Here is a 22,273-nt window from a genome sequence, read left to right as displayed (position 1 = left end):
GCAGTGATCGCAGGATGAGGCGTGCAAGTCGTCGGACGATGAGGCGTGCAAGTGATGGGACGATGACTTCTTATCTAACCTGTCAACCAGGTGTGAGGTTAACTTGCCCGTGATATTTAGGGGACAAAAGGCCATCTCCTCTCCTTTTGCTTTCAGTGTCTCACTTCGATACATGGGATTGGGAAAGGATGTGTTTTCTTAAGATGAAATATCCAGGTCACATAAATCATTGAGCTTAACAATCTTGGTGTCACGCACAACTTCCCTCGGTAATGTCGCACACCCAGCTCAGTGCACACTCACGTGCTTGATCTAGTTCTTGATGTAGCCTTGTTTCACTGTCTCCAATTCTGGGGATCTTTAAATATTTTTTTCTGACAATTTGCAAGAAGATGTGCTTCTGCTGGAAACAGGTCAGAGCCTCTTGTTGGTGTGAACAGCTTCTCATCGTTTTACTTTTCTGCACATTCAAGAACTGTTCTCCAGCGACCTGTCATGAATTTTGATGGTGACTCCATTGTCCAAGATCCCGACATTTTTGTCGCAATGCTCTCTTCTTTGTTACCAGGTCTCTTTGGAGAATCTTTGGTTTTGCTTGTTTGACTTTGTTTCCAACGAGCGGTTGCTGAGAGAGACTCAAATGAGACTTGTTACCTGCATAGTCCGTGAGTGTCACTTGCGGCCTTGTGGCTCGTTTTCCTGATGCTGATCCTGCTTATCAGATTCTCTCAGCGAGGGAGTCTCGTGAGTGGAGGAGGCCAATGGGCTGACCATGTGCCTCGTGGTTGCAGCAGGTTGATCAGCATCTCAAGGAGATGGGGCTGGGCCAGACATCTGCCTGGGGGATTGGCCAGATGGAGGCCCCTGGAGTACCGAGGGAAAGTGGACGCAGCGACGCACTGCTCTGGCGCATGCTCCCATACCTGACCTGGTCTTCTGAGTCTTTTGGGTCTTCAAGGTCCTTGGTGTGTTATGAGTCTTTTGGGTCCTTGGGGACCATTGGGTCATCTCTTTTGGGTCTTCAAGGATTTTGGATCGAGGACTTTTGTGTCATCGTGGTCCTTTGGGTAATTGTGGTCCTTTGTCATCTGGGTCTTCATGATCTTTGGGTCATCTGGGTCTTTTGGGTCCTCAGGGTCTTTAGGGTCTTCTGGGTCCTCAGGCACTTTTAGGTTTTCCGTGTGTTTTGGGTCTTCCATATTCGAAAGGGTCTCAGCACTCTGAAGGGTTGAAAAGTACATTCCAATATTATGTAATAAATAGATGTATGTGTGGGTAGTCATTGGCAGTTGACGCTTTAACAGTATGTAATTAATAGACATGTCGTCACACGGCTTCATGGATGGACTGAATTTTCATTTTTACCTCTGCCACATCAGGTGGAAGGAGGTTATGTTTTCACCCCTGTCTGTCTGTCTGTTTAATTATTTGTTTGTCTGTGTTTGTGCACGATATCTCAAAAAGTTGAAGATTGATTTGGACGAAAATTGATCGACATGTTGGGATGTGTGAAAAGGAAGAATTGATTCAATTTTGGGAAAGATTAGAATCCAGATCCGAATCTGACAATTTTTAAAGTGATTCTTCACCATTGAGAGATTGGGATAAACCAATATACAGCACGATATCTCAAAAAGTTGTCGACGGATTCGGAGGAAACTTGGTGGACAGGTTGGGTGTGTGACAAGGACGAATTGATTGGTTTTTGGTGAAGATCCGAATCCAGACTGGATACGAGAATTATTTAATTTCTTTAGTAATTCTTCACCATTGAAAGATGGGGCCAAAAACGATATAGAGCATTGTATTTCAAAAAAATATTGGACCCGATATGGTGTGGTGGTCGTATGGCAGCTTAGCTGCCGGGGTAGCTATCATTTCTTGAAGCGCAACTGTGTCTCTGATGCAGTGCCCCTCTACAAGTACACACACAGGAACTGGTACTCATTTCGCCGACCTCGGAAGGATGGCAGGCTGAGTCAACCCCCTGGTGTATTAATTCAGCGGCCGACGGGGCTTGAACTCAGGACCCTAGGATCCCAAGCCGCCATCCTCACCACTGAGCCAACACCAGGCTTCGGGCCCGATATGTTCTTGTGGCTCAGGCAATGGGTGGTGGAGGTATGCGCTCTCCTTAGTGCCCTTATAGTTATATATCTATATTTATTTGTAATTGCGCGGGTAGAGAACCGTGAAAAAGTAACTTTGCAGCCAAAGGGAATTTGGACATTGTAATACCCTCTGCCACCATCACCATGTGGCATGACATGAGACACATTTACACAGAGTATTTATGTTACTCTCCAATGACAGCTAAAGATTTAGAACTTCACAAGAACGTGGTCAAAGGAGTCAAGTGGGATGGAAGAGGAAGAGGATAGGTTTGATGGAAATGGAGTCATCTTTTCCTTGTCACCAATACAAGGGACTGGAGGGAGGAAGGTGGATAGAGTAAAGAGCAAGAGAAAGCCAAAGTAAGTGGGAGGGTAGAAGAAAGCAGAAGAAACCCCAACAGCTTGGTTGAAGAGCATACTGTCGACAGTGGCAGGACAGACGTGGTCGAATGCATTGTCCAACTAGAGGCGGAGCACTCGGTAGAGTGCAAAACCTCCGCCGTCAATACTGCTGGATCACTTAATTGAACCTGATATCCTATTCATTGTAGGTCAAAACGGATCAGACTCCATTGAGTGAACTAAACTAGATCGATGAGCATGTAGAAATGCCAAAAAAAAAATAGAAATTTTTTTGAAAAAAAAGTTGCAAAATTTCTAAAAAAATTTTCTCTAACAAATTTTTTTTTTGGGGGGGGGGGGTTGGAAATCACTTAAAACATGTAGAAATGCAAAAAAAAAATTCTTTTTTTGGGGGGGGGTAACTTTTTTGGGGGGAGGGGTTTGGAAATCACTTAAAACATGTAGAAATGCCAAAAAAAATTATTTTTGGGGGGGGGGAACAATTTTTTTGGGGGGGTTGAAAATCACTTAAAACATGTAGAAATGCCAAAAAAAAAAAATTTTCTCCAACAATTTCTTTTTTTGGGGGGGGGGGGGGACCAAGTCCAAAATTTAATGGCATGATCCTTGGACGATACCTAACCCCCCCACCAAGTTTCGTCGAAATCCGTCGAGTTTTTCTGTAATACTGTTCACAAACAAACAAACAAACAAACAGGTCAGGTATGGGAGCATGTGCCAGAACAGCGCGTCGCTGCGTCCACTTTCCGCCGGTACTCCAGGGGCCTCCGTCTGGTCATCCCCCAGGCAGATGCCAGGCCCATCCCCATCTCCTTGAGATGATGGTCAACCTGCTGCAACCATGAGGCACGTGGTCGGCCCACTGGCCTCCTCCGCTCATGAGACTCCCTCGCTGAGAGAATCTGGTGAGCAGGATCAGCGTCAGGAAAACGAGCCACATGTCCATACAGCCGCAGCTGACGCTCACGGACTATGCAGGTAACAAATCTCATCAGAGTCTCTCTCAGCAACCGCTCGTTGGACACAAAATCCGACCAGCGATAGCCAAGGATTCTCCGAAGAGACCTGGTACCAAAGGAATTAAGTCTCCGTCTCAGATCCTTGGTCAAAGTCCAAGTCTCGCACCCATAGAGCAAGACTGGAAGTACCAAGGACCTGAAGACTCAGACTTTCGTCCTCCCGCACAGGTACCGGCAGTGCCACACCCCATGATCCAGTGAATCCATGACTCCCCAGGCCCGACCCAGACGTCTATTGACCTCCGGCTCACAACCTGCGGCGACATGAATATCACTGCCAAGGTAAGTGAATCTATCCACGACCTCAACATCCTCACCACAAACAGACAGGACAGCAGCATCCAGGATGTCACCGAAAGCCTGGATCTTAGTTTTGACCCAAGAAATCCGTAATCCCACCGGCTCCGACTCCTCATTCAGCACCTCGAGGGCCCCCAAGAGGATGTCTAAAGTCTCCGCAAAGATGACTGCATCATCTGCAAAATCAAGGTCCGAGATCTTGACATTGCCAAACGATGCACCGCAACTTGATCTCTCCGACATCCTCCCAGAAATCCAGTCCATACAAGTGCTGAAAAGTGTGGGGGCAAGTACACATCCCTGACGGACTCCAGTAACAACTGGAAATAAGTCAGAGATGGTACCACCACACTTCACAGCACTCTCAGTACCAGAGTAGAGTTCAGACATCAGATCGATCAGTTTCGGTGGCACCCCACGAAGACCAAGAATCCTCCAGAGGACATCCCGATTCACTGAATCGAACGCTTTACAGAGATCAACATAGGCTGCAAGCAGCCCCTGCCGAAACTCTCGTCTGCGTTCGGTGAGGACACGAAGTGCAAGGATACGGTCAATCGTTGACCTCTTTGGTGTAAAGCCTGACTGCTCTGGATGCTGGTGCTCAAGCAGATGGTGGCGAACCCTATCAAGAATTATCCGAGCAAAGACCTTACCCGGCACTGAGAGCAGCGTCACCCCTCGGTAGTTGTTGCAGTCTTGGCGATCACCCTTCCCTTTCCAGAGAGGGACAACAAGGCCCCTCTTCCAGTCAGTTGGGATGATGCCTGTGTTCCAGGCAGAGCACAAAACTGCATGCAACGACACGAGTGCAGCATTTCCACCAGCCTTGAGAAGTTCAGCATGGATGCCACAGATCCCTGGAGCTTTGCCCCGTTTCAACTGGTTCACCACAGCCCGTGTTTCCACAAGCGATGGTGGACCACAGTTGATTCGAGGGTCAGCAACAGGGATTGTAACACCCTTGACGTCCAACTCGACAGCTGGGGGATCAGCCTGGTACAACCGCTCAAAGTAACCGGCCCAGCGGGCCTTCACTTCAGACTCCTCTGTCAAGAGCCTACCACTCTCTGCTCAAACTGCAGTGCTCCGAGGGATGGGCTTGGATGAACGTAATGCGTGAATTCCCCTGTAAGCGGGACGAGAATCACCTGTCCACAGGTGATGCTCTACCCCCTCACAGATTCCTCGCACATAGGCCTCCTTGTCCACCCTCAGTGCACGTACAGTTTTACGCCTCAGCTCCCTGAACAGCTCAGCTCTGCCATTCAGCCTGGCCCTGCGACTCTGGTCAATGGTATCCAGTGTCCCTTGAGAGACAAAATTCTTCTTTGCCCTGCGGTGAACTCCAAGGCATCCACCGGCAACATCAAGGACGGTGGTCTTGAAGGTGCTCCACAACTCTTCAGGACCCCCCAAAGCACCCAGACCCCCCAAGTGTCCACTCAGCCTGTTCGCAAACTCCTCAGCTACTCTCTCATCCCTGAGCTTGGCAACATCCAGCCTAGGCTGGGATGGTACCATTCTCCAGGATTTAAGGTGCAGCTTTAGAGTTGCTACAACAAGCCTGTGGTCAGTATTGAGGAACTGAGCACTCCGGTAGACCCTGCAGTTCTGGATCGTCCTCCAACGACCGTCAATGAGGACATGGTCAATCTCCTTTTCCACACCGCCAGCGTTGGAATACCAAGTCCAGCGATGAGCTTGCGGGCGCTGAAACCATGAACCAGCCACCCTAAGTCCATGACTTCTTGCAAAGTCAAGGAACTTAGTGCTGTTCTGGTTCATAGTTCCTGACCCATGGGGACCAACACACACCTCATAACCATCCCTATCAGTTCCAGTCGATACATTGAAATCCCCCAAGACTAGAAGTGTATCTCGTCTGGGGCACTGATCAACCACAGACTCGAGTGTGGCGTAGAATGTGTCCTTCACGGTGAGGTCACTCGCCTCAGTCGGAGCATAAATAGAGACCAGGGAAATGACACCTAAGGAGTGGCGAATCCTTAATCTCATAATACGCTCGTTGACCGGTGTTACCTCAATTATCATTGGGGTCAGCTTATTGGACACAGCTACAGCAACTCCTTGGGTATGGTAACCATCAGAGCGACCAGACCAATAGTAGGTGTAACCACCCACCATTATCTCGCCGCAATCCGGTCTCCGAACCTCAGAGAGAGCTGCAATCCCGATGTCCAAACGCTTGAGCTCAGATGATAACAGAGACAGGTGATCATCCTCTCTTAGGGATAGGACATTCCAGGCACCCACCCGAAGGGACCGCCTCAGGTTAACCCAAGGAGACCGCCGTCTGGTGGACGACACCTCAGCACCACTCCGACACACTCTCCCGCAATCTGACCCAGGGATGTTACCCCGTGGTTTCCCTCCTATTAAAGATTGGGGGTCCCGAAGGCTTTGCCCCAATCCTGTCATCCGGTGAGCTGCCCTGCGAAGGGAAGCTGCACAGGAGGTACTCCCACGGAGTAGGTTTTCAGATTTTTTTTGCGTTTTTGCGTTTTGCGGAATGAAGGGTTTTACGGTGGCCGGAGTGCAAATCCTGCCACCAACCTCCTAATAAGAAGTAACCCAACTGCAGGAGGACGTCCGCAGACACAGTTAGGCACTAGATATGGATGGCCGTTGGCTCACAAGGAGCTCCTCCACCCTTTGACAGGTTTTGTTTTTAATCCTGCTGGATGGCCATATCCAAACACCCTCCTCACCAGAAAACCTGGTGGGGGAGACGGTTTAGTCGCCGACAACCCGACCATGGAACAGGTTAGTACAGGTTTACATGGTACCTGTAGCAGGTCACAGATCGAACCTGACCTGACTTTCATACAAACAGAAAGGGGTGAAAACAGTAACCTCCATCCATCTTCGAAGATGGCGGAGGTTAAAAACAAAAATTCAAATATTTTTTTCAAAATGGCCGCTATAGTGGCCATATTGGACTTTGGACCAAGTCCAAAATCTAATGGCATGATCCTTGGACCATACCTAATCCCCCCACCAAGTTTCGTCGAAATCCGTCCAGGAGTTTTTCTGTAATACTGTTCACAAACAAACAAACAAACAAACAGACGGGTGAAAACAGTAACCTCCGTCCTTCTTCGATGGCGGAGGTTAATTAACACGAGTGAATATACGAAGTAGAAATACACTTACAAGGGCACTCGGTAGAGTGCACACCTCCGCCACGTAATGCCTGATCCACGAGAACACATCAGGCCCGATACATTTTTGAGATATCATGTTTGATATCCTTTTTGATCTGATCTCTCAATGGTAAAGAATCACTTAAGAGGTTCTTGTAGTCGGATCTGGATTTGGATCTTCACCAAAATCTAATCAGTTCGGCCTTGTCACACACCCAACCTGTCCAGAAAATTTCATCCAGATCTGTACACAACGTTTTGAGATATACTGTACACAAACAGACAGAAAGGGGTGAAAACATAACCTCTTTCACCTTCAGTGGTGGAGGTGATAATGAATACTGTTAACGTCTTTCAACAATAAAAAAAAACCTGGGTTTTTCTTCTATTCCTGTCTGTACTCTTCACCCTGTCAATTGGTCACCTCCCGTTTGCCTCGAGGTGAGCAAACATCACCCCGGTACACAAGAAGGGTGAAAAACAGATTATTTAACTACAAACCACCACGTTTACTGCCAATTACAAGCAAAGTCATGGAATCCATCATTGCTTCCGATGTAGTCTTTCCTGTTTTCAAACAGCCTGATCTCCGACCATCGGTATGGATTCCTTCCCGGTCATCCAATTCTGGACATGGTTCAGCTAATCAGCAATAGTTTGAGGCTCTCAATCTCAAGAGGTCGTCCATCTCCTTGAACATATGTCAGGAATTCAACAATCTCCCATCCTGCTTTGCTTGCCAAGATCTCTTCCTGTGGCAGAGAATGTCACCTTCATCCCTGGATTCCTGACTTCCTGCACTCAAGCAGTCAACGTGTTGTTATCAATGGAGGCTTCTCCTCCCATCTCCCAGTGGATGCTGGAGTGCCACGAGGCAGTGTTTAGGGCCTAGTCGTGTTCATAATCTACATCAATGAGCCTTTTGATGTTCTTGAAAACCCTTTCAGTTTTGCAGACAACTCCACATTGTCTTGTATCATACAAGTCCACTAACAGGCAAGTAGCAGCTGTGTCACTCTCTGCTGATATGGAAATGATTTGATACTGGTTTGATAAATGGAACAACTGTTCAATCCACATTAGTGAGGGCCACATGTAGAATATTGTGTGCAGTTTTGGTCACCACAGTTCCGGAAGGACATAGATGCCATAGAGAGGGTTCAGCGCAGGGCTACGAGATGGATTCGGGGCTGAGCTGGAATCAGCTATGAGGAGCGGCTGAAGGAGACGGCTTTATACATGAGAAAGGAGGCAGTTACGAGGAGATATGATAGAGATGTTTAAGATAATGAAAAGTAGAGATAAAATAATTGCAGATGAATTATTCAACAGAGTAGACCGTGATAGGACCAGGGGCAATAGCCTGAGAGTAAAGAGAGTGAAGACTGTAGTAAGGCAGAGGACTTTCACTCAGAGAGTAGTTAATGCATGGAATGGTCTCCCTGGAAAAGTGGTGGCAGCAGAAACAGGAGATAAGTTTAAATTGGAATTAGATAGGTACCTGGAAGTTATGGGGTTGTTGACAGGACTTCGGTAGTTTGAGTATTGATGGGTGATTGTGTTCGGAGTGCTGTTGGTGGGGGTCTTGTCAAGGGATGTTGTGTGGTTGATGTTGTGTGTTTTTAACCAAGCCCATGCCCCTTCCCCTTCCCCTGAGGAAAAAACTACAAAAACAGCAATTTTTAAAAAATTTAATTAAATAAAAACTCCTTTCTGCATTTTCTTCCTTGTATCTTGTGTAGATAAATTAGTATGGTGTTTGTGTGGGCATGATGGGCTGAATGGCCTCCACCTTAGATTTCCTCATAAAAACAGGTGGGAAATTCATGCCATTGAAAGAAATGAACTGGTGGAGGAGCGAAGAACTCATCTACTCACTTTGAACAGGAACCTAAGATGGATGTAACTGCCTCGGACAGTCAAGGTGGCACCAAGATGGATGCAATTGTTTTTGGGTTAATCAGTTTCTATAATGCTACATGTTGGCTTCAGGAATAAAAAAAAACACTCCAAGTCAAATCCCACCATTGCCTTCAAATGAGACTCCGGGCAGGCAGTGACGTGGTGGCTGCCCCCTGGTCGGCACCGAGGGAAGTCGAGACGCAATCCTTGCAGTGATTGAAGCACGTGTCGAATGGGCCAATGCACACCCGAGTTGCGATTGGGGGATGGGGGCGATCTCGGACCGAAACAAGTGTACACAATCGCTCACTCAGCTGAGATTTAGCTCCAAGATGTCCACTCGGTGACGATGAAGAGCCGCAGTCGGTAAAGTAGAGAGACAGGGACTGGAGGAGTTTCACAGGTTATATACATTTCGATGTTTTATTTGTCGTGAATGTAGGAACACAGTGTTAGAACTGTTAACACATTCAATTTGTGCCGAAACAGGTTGGAGTAAAGCAAACAGGGGAGCCATTAATAAAACAGAAGAGTAAAAATGATATCCTTAGTGAGCCTATCCAAACCAGCCATTTATCATTTATTTCTTGGAAAACATGCAACATGAAATATCTTAGTCATATGTTTGTACATGGGTTTACTCCAACATCTTTCTCTCTCTCTCTCTCTGCAGGGAGACAGTGGTGGGCCATTAGTGTGCGAGGATGAAGGGAGATACGTTCTCTACGGGATTACGTCATGGGGGAAAGGCTGTGGCCTTCCAAACAAACCTGGCGTGTACACACGCGTGTCTGCATTCATGCAATGGATTCAATCAGTCATGGACAACCATAGTTAGAGAAACAGAAATGGAAAGCATCGATGCCGATATTGATGAGGGAAAGTTATCATGAGGGTTTACGTTTCGCCGGTTTCACACCGGGCGTGACGTCGCTCATCGGTCGGTACGTGTACCTAGAAGCCAAATTGGCACAAATCAAACGAATTATCCGAGCGAAGAAGAATGTAACAATTGATCAGGTTTATGAGTATTACCATCTCTATAATCTTCCCCGTTGCACAGAAGAAACAGCCCTTTTAAATCCTACCGTGCTCCATACGGTATCGCTATCAACATTAGGGTTTAGAAGGTTTATCGAACATACTTTTGAAACTGATGCATCCCATAGGGACAAACGAACGGCCAATCTGGAACGAAGCCTTACGTGTGGAACATGGACATCGACGTGTACGTCTGTCTCATCGTCACAGGGATACTCGTAATTGCTCCGTGGCTCTTTTCAACTTACGTCACGTCGGAAGTGTCAAATCTCAAACACTGCACGCCGTGCAGCATATAATCATGACAGCTTCTCGTGTATAAAAAGCGTGTGGTTGTGGTACAGAGAGGCGGACAAGGGACTCCGAGGGCAGATGGCAGAGACACGCAATGCGGGAAAGGTCCCCACGATGTCAAATCTGCTGAGAGGAAAACCCCGCAGAGTCACGTGACTAAAAAGCTCCTGGAAAAGCGGCAAGGGGAGTGGATGCAGTACAAAAGAATGACTGAATAAATAATATGATTTTAACATGACTCGTCGTTCAGACATTCTCCCTGGTTCTCCTGACGATTCATCATGTTTCTCTTATTAAATGCTTGCAATAAATTTTGTTCCGATTATGGCAATTCATATCGAATTGAGGTTAAACTCACACATCCACATTAAATCCAAGAGGGAAGCCTCTTCCCTTCCCTCACGATCATGGGATACCCCTTTTACCTGTACTCAGAAGTCAAACCAATGAGATTCATCGCTTTTGACAAGACGTGCCCACCTGGAGAGGTGCGCTGGATAGAAAGCTTTTCTGTTCCCGGCTGTCGTCGGGGTAACGAAGGCGCAGCGTTATGCAGCCGCCTAAGAGACGCAACACAAACGGCGTGTCACAATATAATAATATTCACAATGAAGTGTTAATGCTATCATTCCCCATTAAAAAAAAACCCGAAATAAACAGGGGGGGGGAAGGGGTGGGGTCGGGGTCACGGGCTTTCAATATGAATAAAGTGAAATCAAAAACTCCTCGTCACACGTTGGGACGAGATGAGTGTTCAAAGTTGGTCGCAGTCGTCGAGTCGACCACTACGGTGTCATACTTGGTAATGCGTTGTGGTTTATTTGTCTCATAAATCAAAGGCAATCAAATAGCCACACAAGGGGAAACCAAATAATAACAGAAAGATAACATTAGTATGACAAGTTGGAACAGACAACACAAGATTATTTATTTTACAATACAAACTATACAATGTCCGATAACAGCAGTTCTGTTGCACAACAAAAATAGGAGAAAAAAAAAATGGAAACGTTTTTGTATTCAAAGTTGAGGCTCATGGAAGAGCTAGAAAACAGATGAAGAAGAAGAACAAGTTGGGAATGGGGGAAAACATGTCCATGGTAGGGTAGAGGGACACAACAGAAGAACATTCAGAGGAAGAACGAGATCAAGGGGACAGGGAGGAGGACACGGGGGCGAGGAAACTTGATACACGCTCAAACAGCAAGGAGGAATGGAAAATTGGGAATGAAACAATGGAACAAATACTGGAGGGGGAGGGAGGGGGGAGGAGAAAATAATAACCTGGAAAAGAAGGATTGGGCTTGCAGAGGGTTAATGGGAGTAGATAAGGTCATGTGTACAGATGGGGGATAACATGAGGTAGTGGTGAAGAGCCATCTTGAAGCCCATGAGGGAAGAATGGGATTGAACAGACTGAGGAAGTCGGTTTCACAGGTGAGTGATTTAAAAAAAATTTTTTTACCTGATTTAACGGCCATAGTTTTCACATCTCCAACATCCGCTTTATCCTCCTCAATATTTCTCCATACATCTTTACTTCCAGCTCCAACTTCTGCAGAATTTCCTGAACATTCTTCCCTTGGCACGCAGTCTGGCATTGTGCATTTCACCTCTGTTACGGTTCAAAAGGAACGATGTTCGGGTTAGGCAAAGAGCAAACTACACAGCACGACCAAAACACCGAGCACAAATTAACCAGCACAGTCTAACCACCGCCCGGGCACATCCAAACCACCAGGCATAATCGCTGTCAAGAGACTGCTTTGGCAGTACCAACACCATGATGCAGCACTTTGGATAATCACAAAATCTTACAAGGCACAGCGTGGCATGCGCTCACCGGAAGCTTCCAACGACTAATACTCAGTCTAGAGAGATACTTTATCCTACTCTGAGCCCTGTAGTGCAGTCTGACATTTTCACTCATTGAAACCTACCCTCCCATTTGGATTTGGTGAAGCTGGAGGCTGACTTATCACAACTTGTGTTGACTTGCACAGGTGCAGCTGATTGACTCGGCTTTATGGGAAATTGGGATAGAGAAGGACGGCATCAATGCACGAAGTCATTTTCCTGCAACCATTCATCATGATGAGCATTCACACAAACTCGTTTTGATGACCAAAACAAACAAACACAAGAAAGATCAACTTACACGGGATTGCTTTCACAGAGATCCTCCAAATGTTACATTTTGCTTTAAATGAGCCTCGCTGGCACCAGAACACGATGTATAACGTGCATGTGCCGGACGGATCATTTCCTTCCTTACCCTGGCATCAGCAAGATCGTGGTGAGACAGGAAGTCGGTTGCAAGGTCAAGAAAGGTCGTGGGGTCAGAGGCCACAAACTCGGCCAATTTCTCACCTGCACACACACACAGCATTTGTAAACTCCTGGCACTTAATGGCCTCTAATCACCAATAACAATGTAAGTAATAAATATTAGCCACAATAAAAAACGTAAAGATAACTCTTGACTGCTTTCAGGTGATGTGGCAAGTCAAAACGAGAGGAAAAACAAGACCCAAAGCATTTATGGTGTTTTCCAAAACAGTCAATATGATAAAACACTGCCTTGATGACCGTTCTCTTAATAGAAATAGTCTCGGAGAATAATCTCAAAAATCTCACCAGGAGTACGTACATGTTACAAGCTGGCCTCCCGGCCAGGGTGGATCTTTGACCTTTACGCATCACAACTAGCCTGGATGATACTTTATATTGTGATTAATTTTTTTTTTATTGTACACAGTATTGAGGTTCGCACAAGAGCTAACACACAGAATGTATAACAAAGGGAGCAGGAGACAAGAGGGGTGGGAGGAGGAAGCACTAAACTGAGGAACAGAGACATTAGGAGATCTGTGGAAGGGAGAGGGATGGGGTGGGGTACATGGGGTATACAAGATGGACACTACAGGGACTTTCAGGAAGGAAAGCAGGGAATTTGAAGGCGGCGGGTTTGGGGTGGATTAATGGATGTAGAAAAGATCGTGGTTTTGGATGGGGGATGATAAGAGATGGTGGTGAACGGCTGTTTTGAAGACCCGGAGGGAGGAGTGGGATTGAAGAGAGTGTGAGAGTTTGCGCCAGAGGCAGGAAAAAAAGAGGAATGAAAGAGTGAAGGTGAGCAATGCTTCTTGATTTTGGTAGTTTTCTCAGAAGGGAGTTGTTGGCGGACCTTGAACGCACTGCAGAAAATGGGGGGGGGGGGAGGGCAAGGCCAGAGAGGAGACGGTTGAAGACAGAAAAACAACCGAACTGCTTGCAGTGAGAGAGAGAGTCACAGTCGATACCAATGATCCTAAATGCCTTTGTTTCAACAGCGTGAAGCTGAGAAAGGTGGGAGGCAGGAGCACCAGCCCAGAGGGGAGAGCAGTACTCCATCAGGCTGCAGATGAAAGCCTTGTATGTGATCAGAAGCTCAGGTGTGCCAAGGAAGGACTTCGCACAATAGAGAACACCCAGTTGACAACTGGCTTTGGAGGCCAGGTTGGAAATGTGTTTTTTCCCAGGAAAGACCATGGCAGATAGCGAGACCCAGAAGCTTGAATGAAAGGACGTCTTCAAGAGGATTGCTGAGAAAGTAGATGGGGGTGGGTGGGTTTTCCAGATAGTCCTTCATTGCCAAAAACTTCATGACAGCTATCAGACAGCACTACATCAACTTTGGTCTTCGAGAAGTGTGGGCAGACCGTGCAGTCTTTGGGGAAAATACAGCCAGAAACGAGAAGGGCACTCGGTGGAGCGCATACCTCCTGGAAACAAGTAACAAACAAACAGGGGAGAAAACATAACCTCCTTCCACCTTCGGTGAAGGAGGTAACATGTCATTCAAATCGTACAACCGAAGAATCCGAGCACACAAGCTTACACTGGAGGCTCTTTGGCTCATCAAATGGCTCCAATTCCTGGTGTGGGCTAACGACCAAGGATTTTATGATACAGATATCCAATCTGAGCAACTAGCATAGTCCTTGGATGACAGTGAGGAGCAGGATACCCCATCGAAGGTAATGCAATAGTTGGCAGATGAAGTGGAAAATGAGCATCTATTGCAATTACTGGAGCAGTACGATGAAACATTGCCACCAACAAGCCTCGACTGGAAGACATTATATGAAAATGGTTCTAATATTGCTCCAGTTCATACATGTGGAATGCACAGGCGATTGGCAGATGATTAAATCTGCTTTTCTTGCCATATTGTCATGGTTTGCCCACGACGACCAATGAAGGCTCCTAATCACCTGGTGGAGCATATCAGGAAGCTTCATGCTGAATGGCAGAAGCTAAAGAAGTTCATTAACCGCATGTCGGCAAAGATCCTGTTGAACCAGCAGATCTTCCGGGAAAGCCTCGATGATCTGTTCGACGTGGCCCACCGGGATGCGATGTCCTTCATGAAAATTGAGGAGGACCGGACATTCTTGGAGGCCCAGCAGAAGGGCTGCAGAGACACGACGGGAGGAGTAGACCGAACTCTCGCTCTCCAGGAAGAGCGTGTGATGGGAAGAAGGGTTGCTGCAGCGAATCGAACGGTGAGGACCCAGTCAGCAGTGGCCGCTGCTATGGAAGTTGCTGTCCTTGATGAGAATGATGACTCGTTCTCTGACAGCAGCAGGTCTGTCGTGTTAACCAAGCTGTTAGTACACTTTCGTTAACTGTTAACTATTGTACACTTTCGATCACGAACCCAAAACATGATTTTGTTATATTTTGGCTTATTTTGTATTTTCCTGTCAACCCCACAGCTCCAGTATTGATAATTAACGACAGCCTCATTAACCCAGTCATTTTGATGTCAAATTTAGCTATGTAGCACTAATTAATGGATTGATGACCGATCAGGCATATGTTGCAAAATCGGAAAAAAGCACATGCACCTCACCTATCTATAATTCCAGCAATATCTGTGTGTGTGTCTGTGTGTGTGTGTGTGTGTGTGTGTGTGACCGCTGTTTCTCGACAACCTCTGGTCCGACCTAATTGAAATTTGCCAGGTATATTGCTGGGGACCTGAGGATGTGCCTTTTCAAGGTTTGATATTAATCGGACAAGTGCTTCCCAAGTTATGGCCATTTATTTACCAAACCAATGGGAAGACACGTTGTTGTGTGGGCGTGGCCGATGGGGGAAGGGAAGCACAGCCACATTCCCCATTACGGGTTACAACGTACGGGCTTCCGGAGAGTGATGACTTCGTGTATTCTAATAATTTCTCGATTTCTTATGCGCATTTATAGATAAACACAATGGCGCAAGTTATGATCGTTTTCATATTAGACGGTGTATAAATTTCGGTAACATCAGAGTGCTGGTATGCTCCGAACCAGGAAGTAAATTTTTTCTCTCTTTTCTCTTCTCTTTTTGTTTTTCCTTGCCACGACATTGCGAAAAGGTAAAATACGTTGGCGCTAATTGAATAATTGGGTATTAAAAATAAATTGCGAATAATATCGAACTTCCGGGTCACGCACGTACGGGCACATGAGAGCGAAGAAACGGCCTGTGTGGTTTATTTATTATTATTATTTTTTTTTTTACGAGCACGTACTAGTTTTGCAAAATAGGTCATGACTTGGTAAAAAATTAAAAAATAAATAAAAATTCACAATATAAAAGTGTCATCCAGGCCGGTTGTGATGGGTAAAGGTCAAAGGTAAACCCCGGCCGGGTGGACAGCTTCAAACATTTAGGTACCCCTGATGACATATTTTAACATTATTCTCCGTCAAAAAAAGAGATCCAGACGGGCGGTGACGACGGAGAGAATACGACGGACGGGCGGTGACGATGGAGAGAACACGACGCGGAGAGGCGGTGACGATGGAGAGAACACGACGTGGACAGGCGGTGACGACGGAGAGAATACGACGTGGACAGGCGGTGACGACGGAGAGAATACGACGCAACAGCAACAGCACTTCCTGCAGTTCACCGAAAATACCCTCGTTGAGCACATTCACACCCTATTTTGGGCCATGCTTCAGAACGATCGTGGCGGCACGAGCTTTGGATGAGGCATCAAGTGAACACTGTTGGTGAATCAGCAGGAAGTATTCGGGAAAGCTCAAGTCATCCCAAACAACAATGCAAATTTGTTGGCGCCATTTTCCATACCGTTATGCGTCAACCACTCGATGAATATTCATGAAACTGCCTTATTATGATTATTGATGTGGTCAGTTATCCAGCAATATACGATACGTGGATGTAGTACAAGAATCGGAGTGAAACATGAATCTCTCCCGAGTTCCTTGTATAAATCGGCTGAATAAACCAGGGAAATACAGCAATGTCAATGAAGATTTACAGTCATATGACACAAACAGGGAGCAGAGCCTGAGTTTAACTCCAATAGCCTGAAAATAGCTTTTTGAATCAACTGCTCACATTTTTGCTGAAAATGAAAAGAAAAAAAAAACGCTCCGTAAGAATTCCGACTCATTTTTTCACTTGTGGAAGACATTGGACAATTTCCTCGGCACTTCGTACGACAAACGTCTGACGATGCCGCACCCTCGAATGCAGGTGACATTTCCTCACAGCTTAATTGCATTTCCTTCACAAGGAACATTTTCAATTGCATGACGTAGCTGGTTTCAAATCGATAATCCAAACAGCCGCATTTTAATGACAGTAAACTCATGACATTTGAGGGTACAGCATCGCCGGGAGTCATGAACGGGAAACCCACTCGCTTCCACGATCTTCGAAGAGACAAACCTGTGGCGGGTTCCAATATGGAAATGTGAGGGAGAGAAGAGACTTTATAAAACTGGCAGAAACGTTCCCCTTCCTCTGTATCTCTGTACACCTACAGGAGGTATCGGGGGAGAGAAAGAGCAAGGAAAGCACAACTCCACATTTAAAAAGTGACCACTGTTGATGAATCAGCAGGAAGTATTCGGGAAAGCTCAAGCCATCTCAAACAACAATGCAAATTTGTTGGCGCCATTTTTTTTTTTTAATCCTTCCTCTTCTCCAATGGCTTGATTTCCGATCATCAATTTGGTTTCAGACCAGGTCACTCTCCCCTGGATATGCTGCTTCTGCTCTCCCGACAATGGATGGAGGTCCTCAATGCCGGACGTGAAATCAGAGCCGTAACCCTGGACATATCACGTACTTTTGACACGGTCTGGCACCCTGCCCTGCTCACCAAACTCTCTTCCTATGGTGTCCAAGGCCATCTCCACTCATGGCTCGCAGACTTCCTCTCCTGTCGCAGTCAACGTGTGGCCCTAAATGGAGTTCTTTCATCCCCTCTTCCTGTCCAGGCTGGAGTTCCTCAAGGTAGCGTTCTGGGCCCTGTTTTTTTTTCTGGTTTTCATCAATGATCTCTCAGACTCTGGAAAATCCTCTTTATCTCTTTGCTGATGACTCCACCCTCTGCCGTACCATTGGTCATCCCACAGACCGGCAAGCAGCAGCTTCTTCACTCATTGCAGATCTTGGTAAAATGATAACTGGTCCAACATGTGGAACATGTCTTTCAATCCGGACAAATCTCACACTCTCACTATGTCTCTCTGAAAGGACCGTTTAGAAACCCCCCCCCCCCAACCATCCACTTTCTCAACAATCCTTTTGAAGAAATCCTTTCTTTCAAGCTTATGGGTTTCACTATCTGCCATGATCTTTCGTGGGAAAGCAACATTTTCCACCTCGCCTCCAAAGCCAGTCACCGACTGGGAATCCTCCATCATGCAAAGTCCTTCCTCGGCCCACCTGAGCTCCTGACCATATACAAAGCTTTTGTCCGCAGCCTGATGGAGTACTGCTCTCTCCTCTAGGCTGGTGCTCCTACCTCCCACCTTTCTCAGCTTCACGCTGTGGAAACCAAGGCATTTTGGATCATTGGCATCTCCCGCGATGAGGTTAAGTCTTTGGGCCTCTCAATCTCTCACCACAGGCAGGTCGGTTGTCTACGTCTTCTGCCGTCTCCTCTCTGGTCTCACCCCAATGCTGCTCTGTCTGCGATTTGTCCCCACCATATTTATACAGGGCGCTCAAGGTCCGCCAACAACCCCCTTCTGGTAAAACTACCAAAATCACGAATCACTGCCCACCTTCACTCTTTCATTCCTCTTTTTTCCCGCCTTTGGAATAAACTCCCTCACTCTATTCAATCCCACTCTTCCCTCCAGGCCTTCAAAACAGTTGTTTACCACCACCTCTCATTGTCCCCCATCCAAATCCTCGATCTTTTCTACCCCCGTTAATCCACCTCAAACCCACCTCCTTCAAATTCCCTGCTTTCCTTCCTGAAAGTTCCTGTAATGTCCATCTTCTATTCCCCATGTTCCCCATCCCATCCTTCTCCCTTCCACAGATCTCCTAATGTCTCTGTTCCCCACTGTTTTGTCCTTCCCACTCCCGCCCCTCTTGTCTTATGCCCCCCCGTGGTGTGCGTTGTGTGTTCGCTCTCATATGAGCCTCGACAAGGTGAACATTTTTTTTGCCAAAGCCTACATGTCTTCCTGAATCTTGTCGTTACCTGCCAGAAAACAAAGTGTTCCTTCAGTGCCTCCTTCACACTACTTGCGCTCCACACATCTCGATTCAAGCATTGTGAGGAAAAGTCACTGGCATCCTGGATATTCACGAGCAGCCAGCAATGTCTCTGCTCAGCAGCCAAACGAGCCTGGACATGGGCGGGGGGACAGGGACGGGGGGAGGCGAGGCTTGTGAGATACGGGAAAGCACAGCACTACCGGCTCACAGGTTCACAGGCACCTGCAAATGTGTCGTAATCATTTTCACTTGTAATCAACTTTGCAGTTATTGTGGAACTAGTCGTTGAACACAAACCCACCGACATAAATCCTCCTCTGTGAATAAGTTCCACTGGAGGTCGGAACAAGTCAGCGAGGCTTCGCCTTTCACCAGTTACACCTCCTCCAGAAAATCCTCCCGATGCGCTGACAGCCGCCATTGCTGCAGTGAATATGCAATCAGAAGCACAGGCCTTTCATTATTATATACAAGAATTTACAACCCATCACTTTGTTGTCAGAGTTGTTAAGGGGTGGGGGGGGGAGAGAAAGAGGGAGATAGGGGAGGGAGAGGAGTGAAGAGCGAGGTAAGGGGGGTGGGGAGAGCGACACCTCATTAAATGTCTCTCTACAGAGGGGGTGGGAGTGAGGAGGATGGGGAGAGAGGAGAGGGAGGATGGGGAGAGAGGAGGGGGAGGATGGGGAGAGAGGAGGGGGAGGATGGGGAGAAAGGAGGGGAGGATGGGGAGAAAGGAGGGGAGGATGGGGAGAAAGGAGGGGGAGGATGGAGAGAAAGGAGTGGGAGGATGGAGAGAAAGGAGGGGGAGGATGGGGAGAAAGGAGGGAGGAGGGGAAGTGGGGAGGGGAGGAGATTTGGGAGGAGGTAGGCATGAGAGGAGGGGGTTCCAGACTTCCATTTGGTAGAGGGACTTGTGGAGAAACGGGGGGTGGGGGGGTGAGGAGAGGTAGTAAAACATTGAATGAAATGGGGTACGTTAAAACAGACCATGGAGACCGCCCGGGGATGTCAATGGGAGATAGAGAGAAGAGGGGGTTTGGGAGAAGGGAAGGCAGCGTGAGAGGAAGGGAAGGCAGTGTAGTAGGAAGGTATGACAGCATGAGGGGCAGGGGAAGGTAAGGCAGCATGAGGGGCGGGGAAAGGGAAGGTGATGAAACGTGCCCAAACAGCAACATTTTCTTTTTAACCACAATGTTTTATATAAAACTTGGCGGGGACATTTAAAACCCACGCTATCTACCTGGCAAAGGCCTGCCTGCATGTATGTATGTATGCATGCTCTCCAATGCACCCGGAGATGCCCGGAATGTCAAGCAACGTCCGAATTGGACAAAGAGCATTTTATTTATTCATTTATTTTAACAGTTGGAACTGCTGCTCAGTTCCAATTAAGAAGTTAAAATTTTGAAATTCGGCTTAGATCAAGAGACCTTCGAGGTTATGGCATGCGCGGAAATGAAATAAAGCCACGAATGCCGGCGTTTCCAGGTGTTTATAAGCATTACAATGTACCCAGCGATTCTAAGGTACGATGATGATCAGGTATTCGATCATATGAGTGAGGAAAGTGAAAAAAAAAGCTTTTTCGTTGAGAAACCATTGTGGCCCGTTCCAAGTCAAGGCATTGTTGAGCAGGCCCAAACAAACCAAAAAATGGCGAATTAAGACCCCAGCAAGGTGACCACGGATGTGCCTTGATAAAGGATAATTAAATAAGGCCGTTAATTATCTCCAAAAGGGTATTTTAATTAACCGAAACACCCACTTTTCATTCATGCACTCCCTTGGTGTCCCCTTGGTATGTGTGCAAAGTTTCAGGCTGCAAGGTGTCATGGCTTTGGAGTTATGGAGAAGATGGACTGACGGACTTACTGACTGACGTTTATGAGTATAGATGTACATAGAGGAGGGAGGAGGGGCAGGTAAGTGGAGTGAGATGGAGGGGAGGAAGTGTTGGTGTGCAACGCAGACAGGAACATACCTGATTCGGATTGAAAGTCACGAAATCCATCAAACACTGAATGAGAGATTTTGCGACGCTTGGGAACTGTGGGAAAAGGGAAAATGAAAAGGAGGGTAAAGCAAGTTAAAATGTTATTTTGCTTTGCTGGGAAATAATTAATTTTGAGGGAGAATCGTTCTTTACAAATTAATTGATTAAATTACAGATTAAATTGAACACCAAAGGAGAGGAGTGGAGGAACAGATTACAGCACATCACTATATGCGAGGGTGGGAAAGGAGAGTGGGGATGGGGGGGGGGAGATGAGGTAAAATGCCAGGGTAAGATAAACTGGAGCAAAATAAATTGGAATCAAGAAAATAAATGATTAAAAAAAGGTGTGTGACATACCTGGGTATAAAGAGGGAGGAACAAGCACTTCCTGTTTCTGGGGTATCGGAGCTCGTACACTGTGACACGGAAAGACAAATACACACTTGGACAGCTTGGCAGAATGTTTATGCAAATCCAGGTAAAAGATGTAAATCCCAGAGGTACTATGAGGGACGACACCCATGGTTGAGGAACTATGAGGCACTACGAGGTACTATGAGAGACTACGAGGTGCAACCATGGTTGAGATACGATGAGGGACTACGAGGTACTACGAGAGATGATGAGGTACTACCATGGTTGAGGGACTATGAGGTATTATGATGTACGATGACGATTTAAGAGAACAGTAGATTTATGTCTCACTTCTCTGCATCTTGTGCATCCGCCTCACAAGCCACCACTCCTTTCTGTGAACTTTTCCCAGTATCTCTTCCACCACCACCACCACCACCTTTCCTTCCATTCTCACCATCAAAGAACAGTGATAATGCAGTGGGGAGGTGGTTGGAACAGGCAGACAAGAAGTGGCTTGCCTCAGTACGTGTCACCCCTGCCACACCAAAATTGTTATAGTTATGATGACACGATGAATATGTACAAGTTAAATACAAACCAGTGACACTTAAGGGAAACAACCCAGGGAGGGAGGAGGAGGAGATTGGGACCACACTGTGTGCGGAGCGTCGGTGCTGCCAAAGCAGTGTCCTTGGCTATTGGACACAATCAGAGACGGGTCGCCACTCCGACATAGGATACCAGCAAGCTGGCACTCATTTTGCCGATCTCGGAAGGATGACAAGCAGAGTCAACCCCACCTGGTATTAATTCAACAGCTGAGTGGGATCCCAAGCCCACCACCCGAACCATTAAGCCAACATCAGGCATAAACAACCTAAAGACCCTCACAGAAGAGGTGGGAACAAGTTGAACGGAGGTGGGGGAGGAAACGTGGGGAGGGGGCGTGGAGTGACGTTGAGACGGGGAAGATGACGTTGGGATGGGGTGGTGACATGAGGGACGGGGTGACGTGAGGGACGTGGTGACGTGAGGGACGTCGTGACGTGAGGGACGTCGTGACGTGAGGGACGTCGTGACGTGAGGGACGTGGTGACGTGAGGGACGTGGTGGAAGGGGGGACGTGATGGACGGGGAGGACGTGATGGAAGGGGGGGCGTGATGGACGGGGGATGGGGGGACGTGATGGACGGG

The 22,273-nt window shown here is 47.1% G+C and overlaps 2 protein-coding genes across 3 annotated transcripts in view; one reads left to right on the top strand and one right to left on the bottom strand.

Annotated features, from left to right (window-relative positions):
* Positions 1 to 10,535, top strand: part of LOC147010236 (plasminogen-like) — a 60,834-nt gene extending 50,299 nt beyond the window's left edge. Inside the window, exon 17 of the mRNA XM_085860936.1 lies at positions 9,539 to 10,535. Within this exon, the coding sequence (XP_085717062.1) occupies positions 9,539 to 9,703 (165 nt within the window). The 3' untranslated portion in view covers positions 9,704 to 10,535. The remainder of the gene's footprint in view (positions 1 to 9,538) is intronic.
* Positions 9,270 to 22,273, bottom strand: part of UBXN7 (UBX domain protein 7) — a 13,878-nt gene continuing 874 nt past the window's right edge. Inside the window, exons 2-12 of one of the 2 annotated variants that reach the window (XM_085860943.1) lie at positions 21,428 to 21,614; positions 21,080 to 21,138; positions 20,708 to 20,773; positions 19,028 to 19,149; positions 18,710 to 18,856; positions 16,936 to 17,026; positions 12,476 to 12,570; positions 12,141 to 12,222; positions 11,666 to 11,815; positions 10,681 to 10,760; positions 9,270 to 10,367 (exon numbers count right to left, since the gene is read on the bottom strand). In XM_085860943.1, the coding sequence (XP_085717069.1) occupies positions 10,206 to 10,367; positions 10,681 to 10,760; positions 11,666 to 11,815; positions 12,141 to 12,222; positions 12,476 to 12,570; positions 16,936 to 17,026; positions 18,710 to 18,856; positions 19,028 to 19,149; positions 20,708 to 20,773; positions 21,080 to 21,138; positions 21,428 to 21,614 (1,241 nt within the window). In that variant the 3' untranslated portion in view covers positions 9,270 to 10,205. Of the gene's footprint in view, positions 10,368 to 10,680; positions 10,761 to 11,665; positions 11,816 to 12,140; positions 12,223 to 12,475; positions 12,571 to 16,935; positions 17,027 to 18,709; positions 18,857 to 19,027; positions 19,150 to 20,707; positions 20,774 to 21,079; positions 21,139 to 21,427; positions 21,615 to 22,273 lie in introns of those variants that run through there. The other variant, XM_085860945.1, reaches the window with a different exon arrangement.

Source organism: Eptatretus burgeri, chromosome 17 (genome assembly GCF_056783735.1).
Source record: "Eptatretus burgeri isolate ZD-2024b chromosome 17, Ebu_testis_v1, whole genome shotgun sequence".
NCBI classification, from domain to species: Eukaryota; Metazoa; Chordata; class Myxini; order Myxiniformes; family Myxinidae; genus Eptatretus; species Eptatretus burgeri.
The sequence above is the reverse complement of the archived record's forward strand: the minus strand, read 5'-3'. Positions and strand labels throughout refer to the sequence as shown.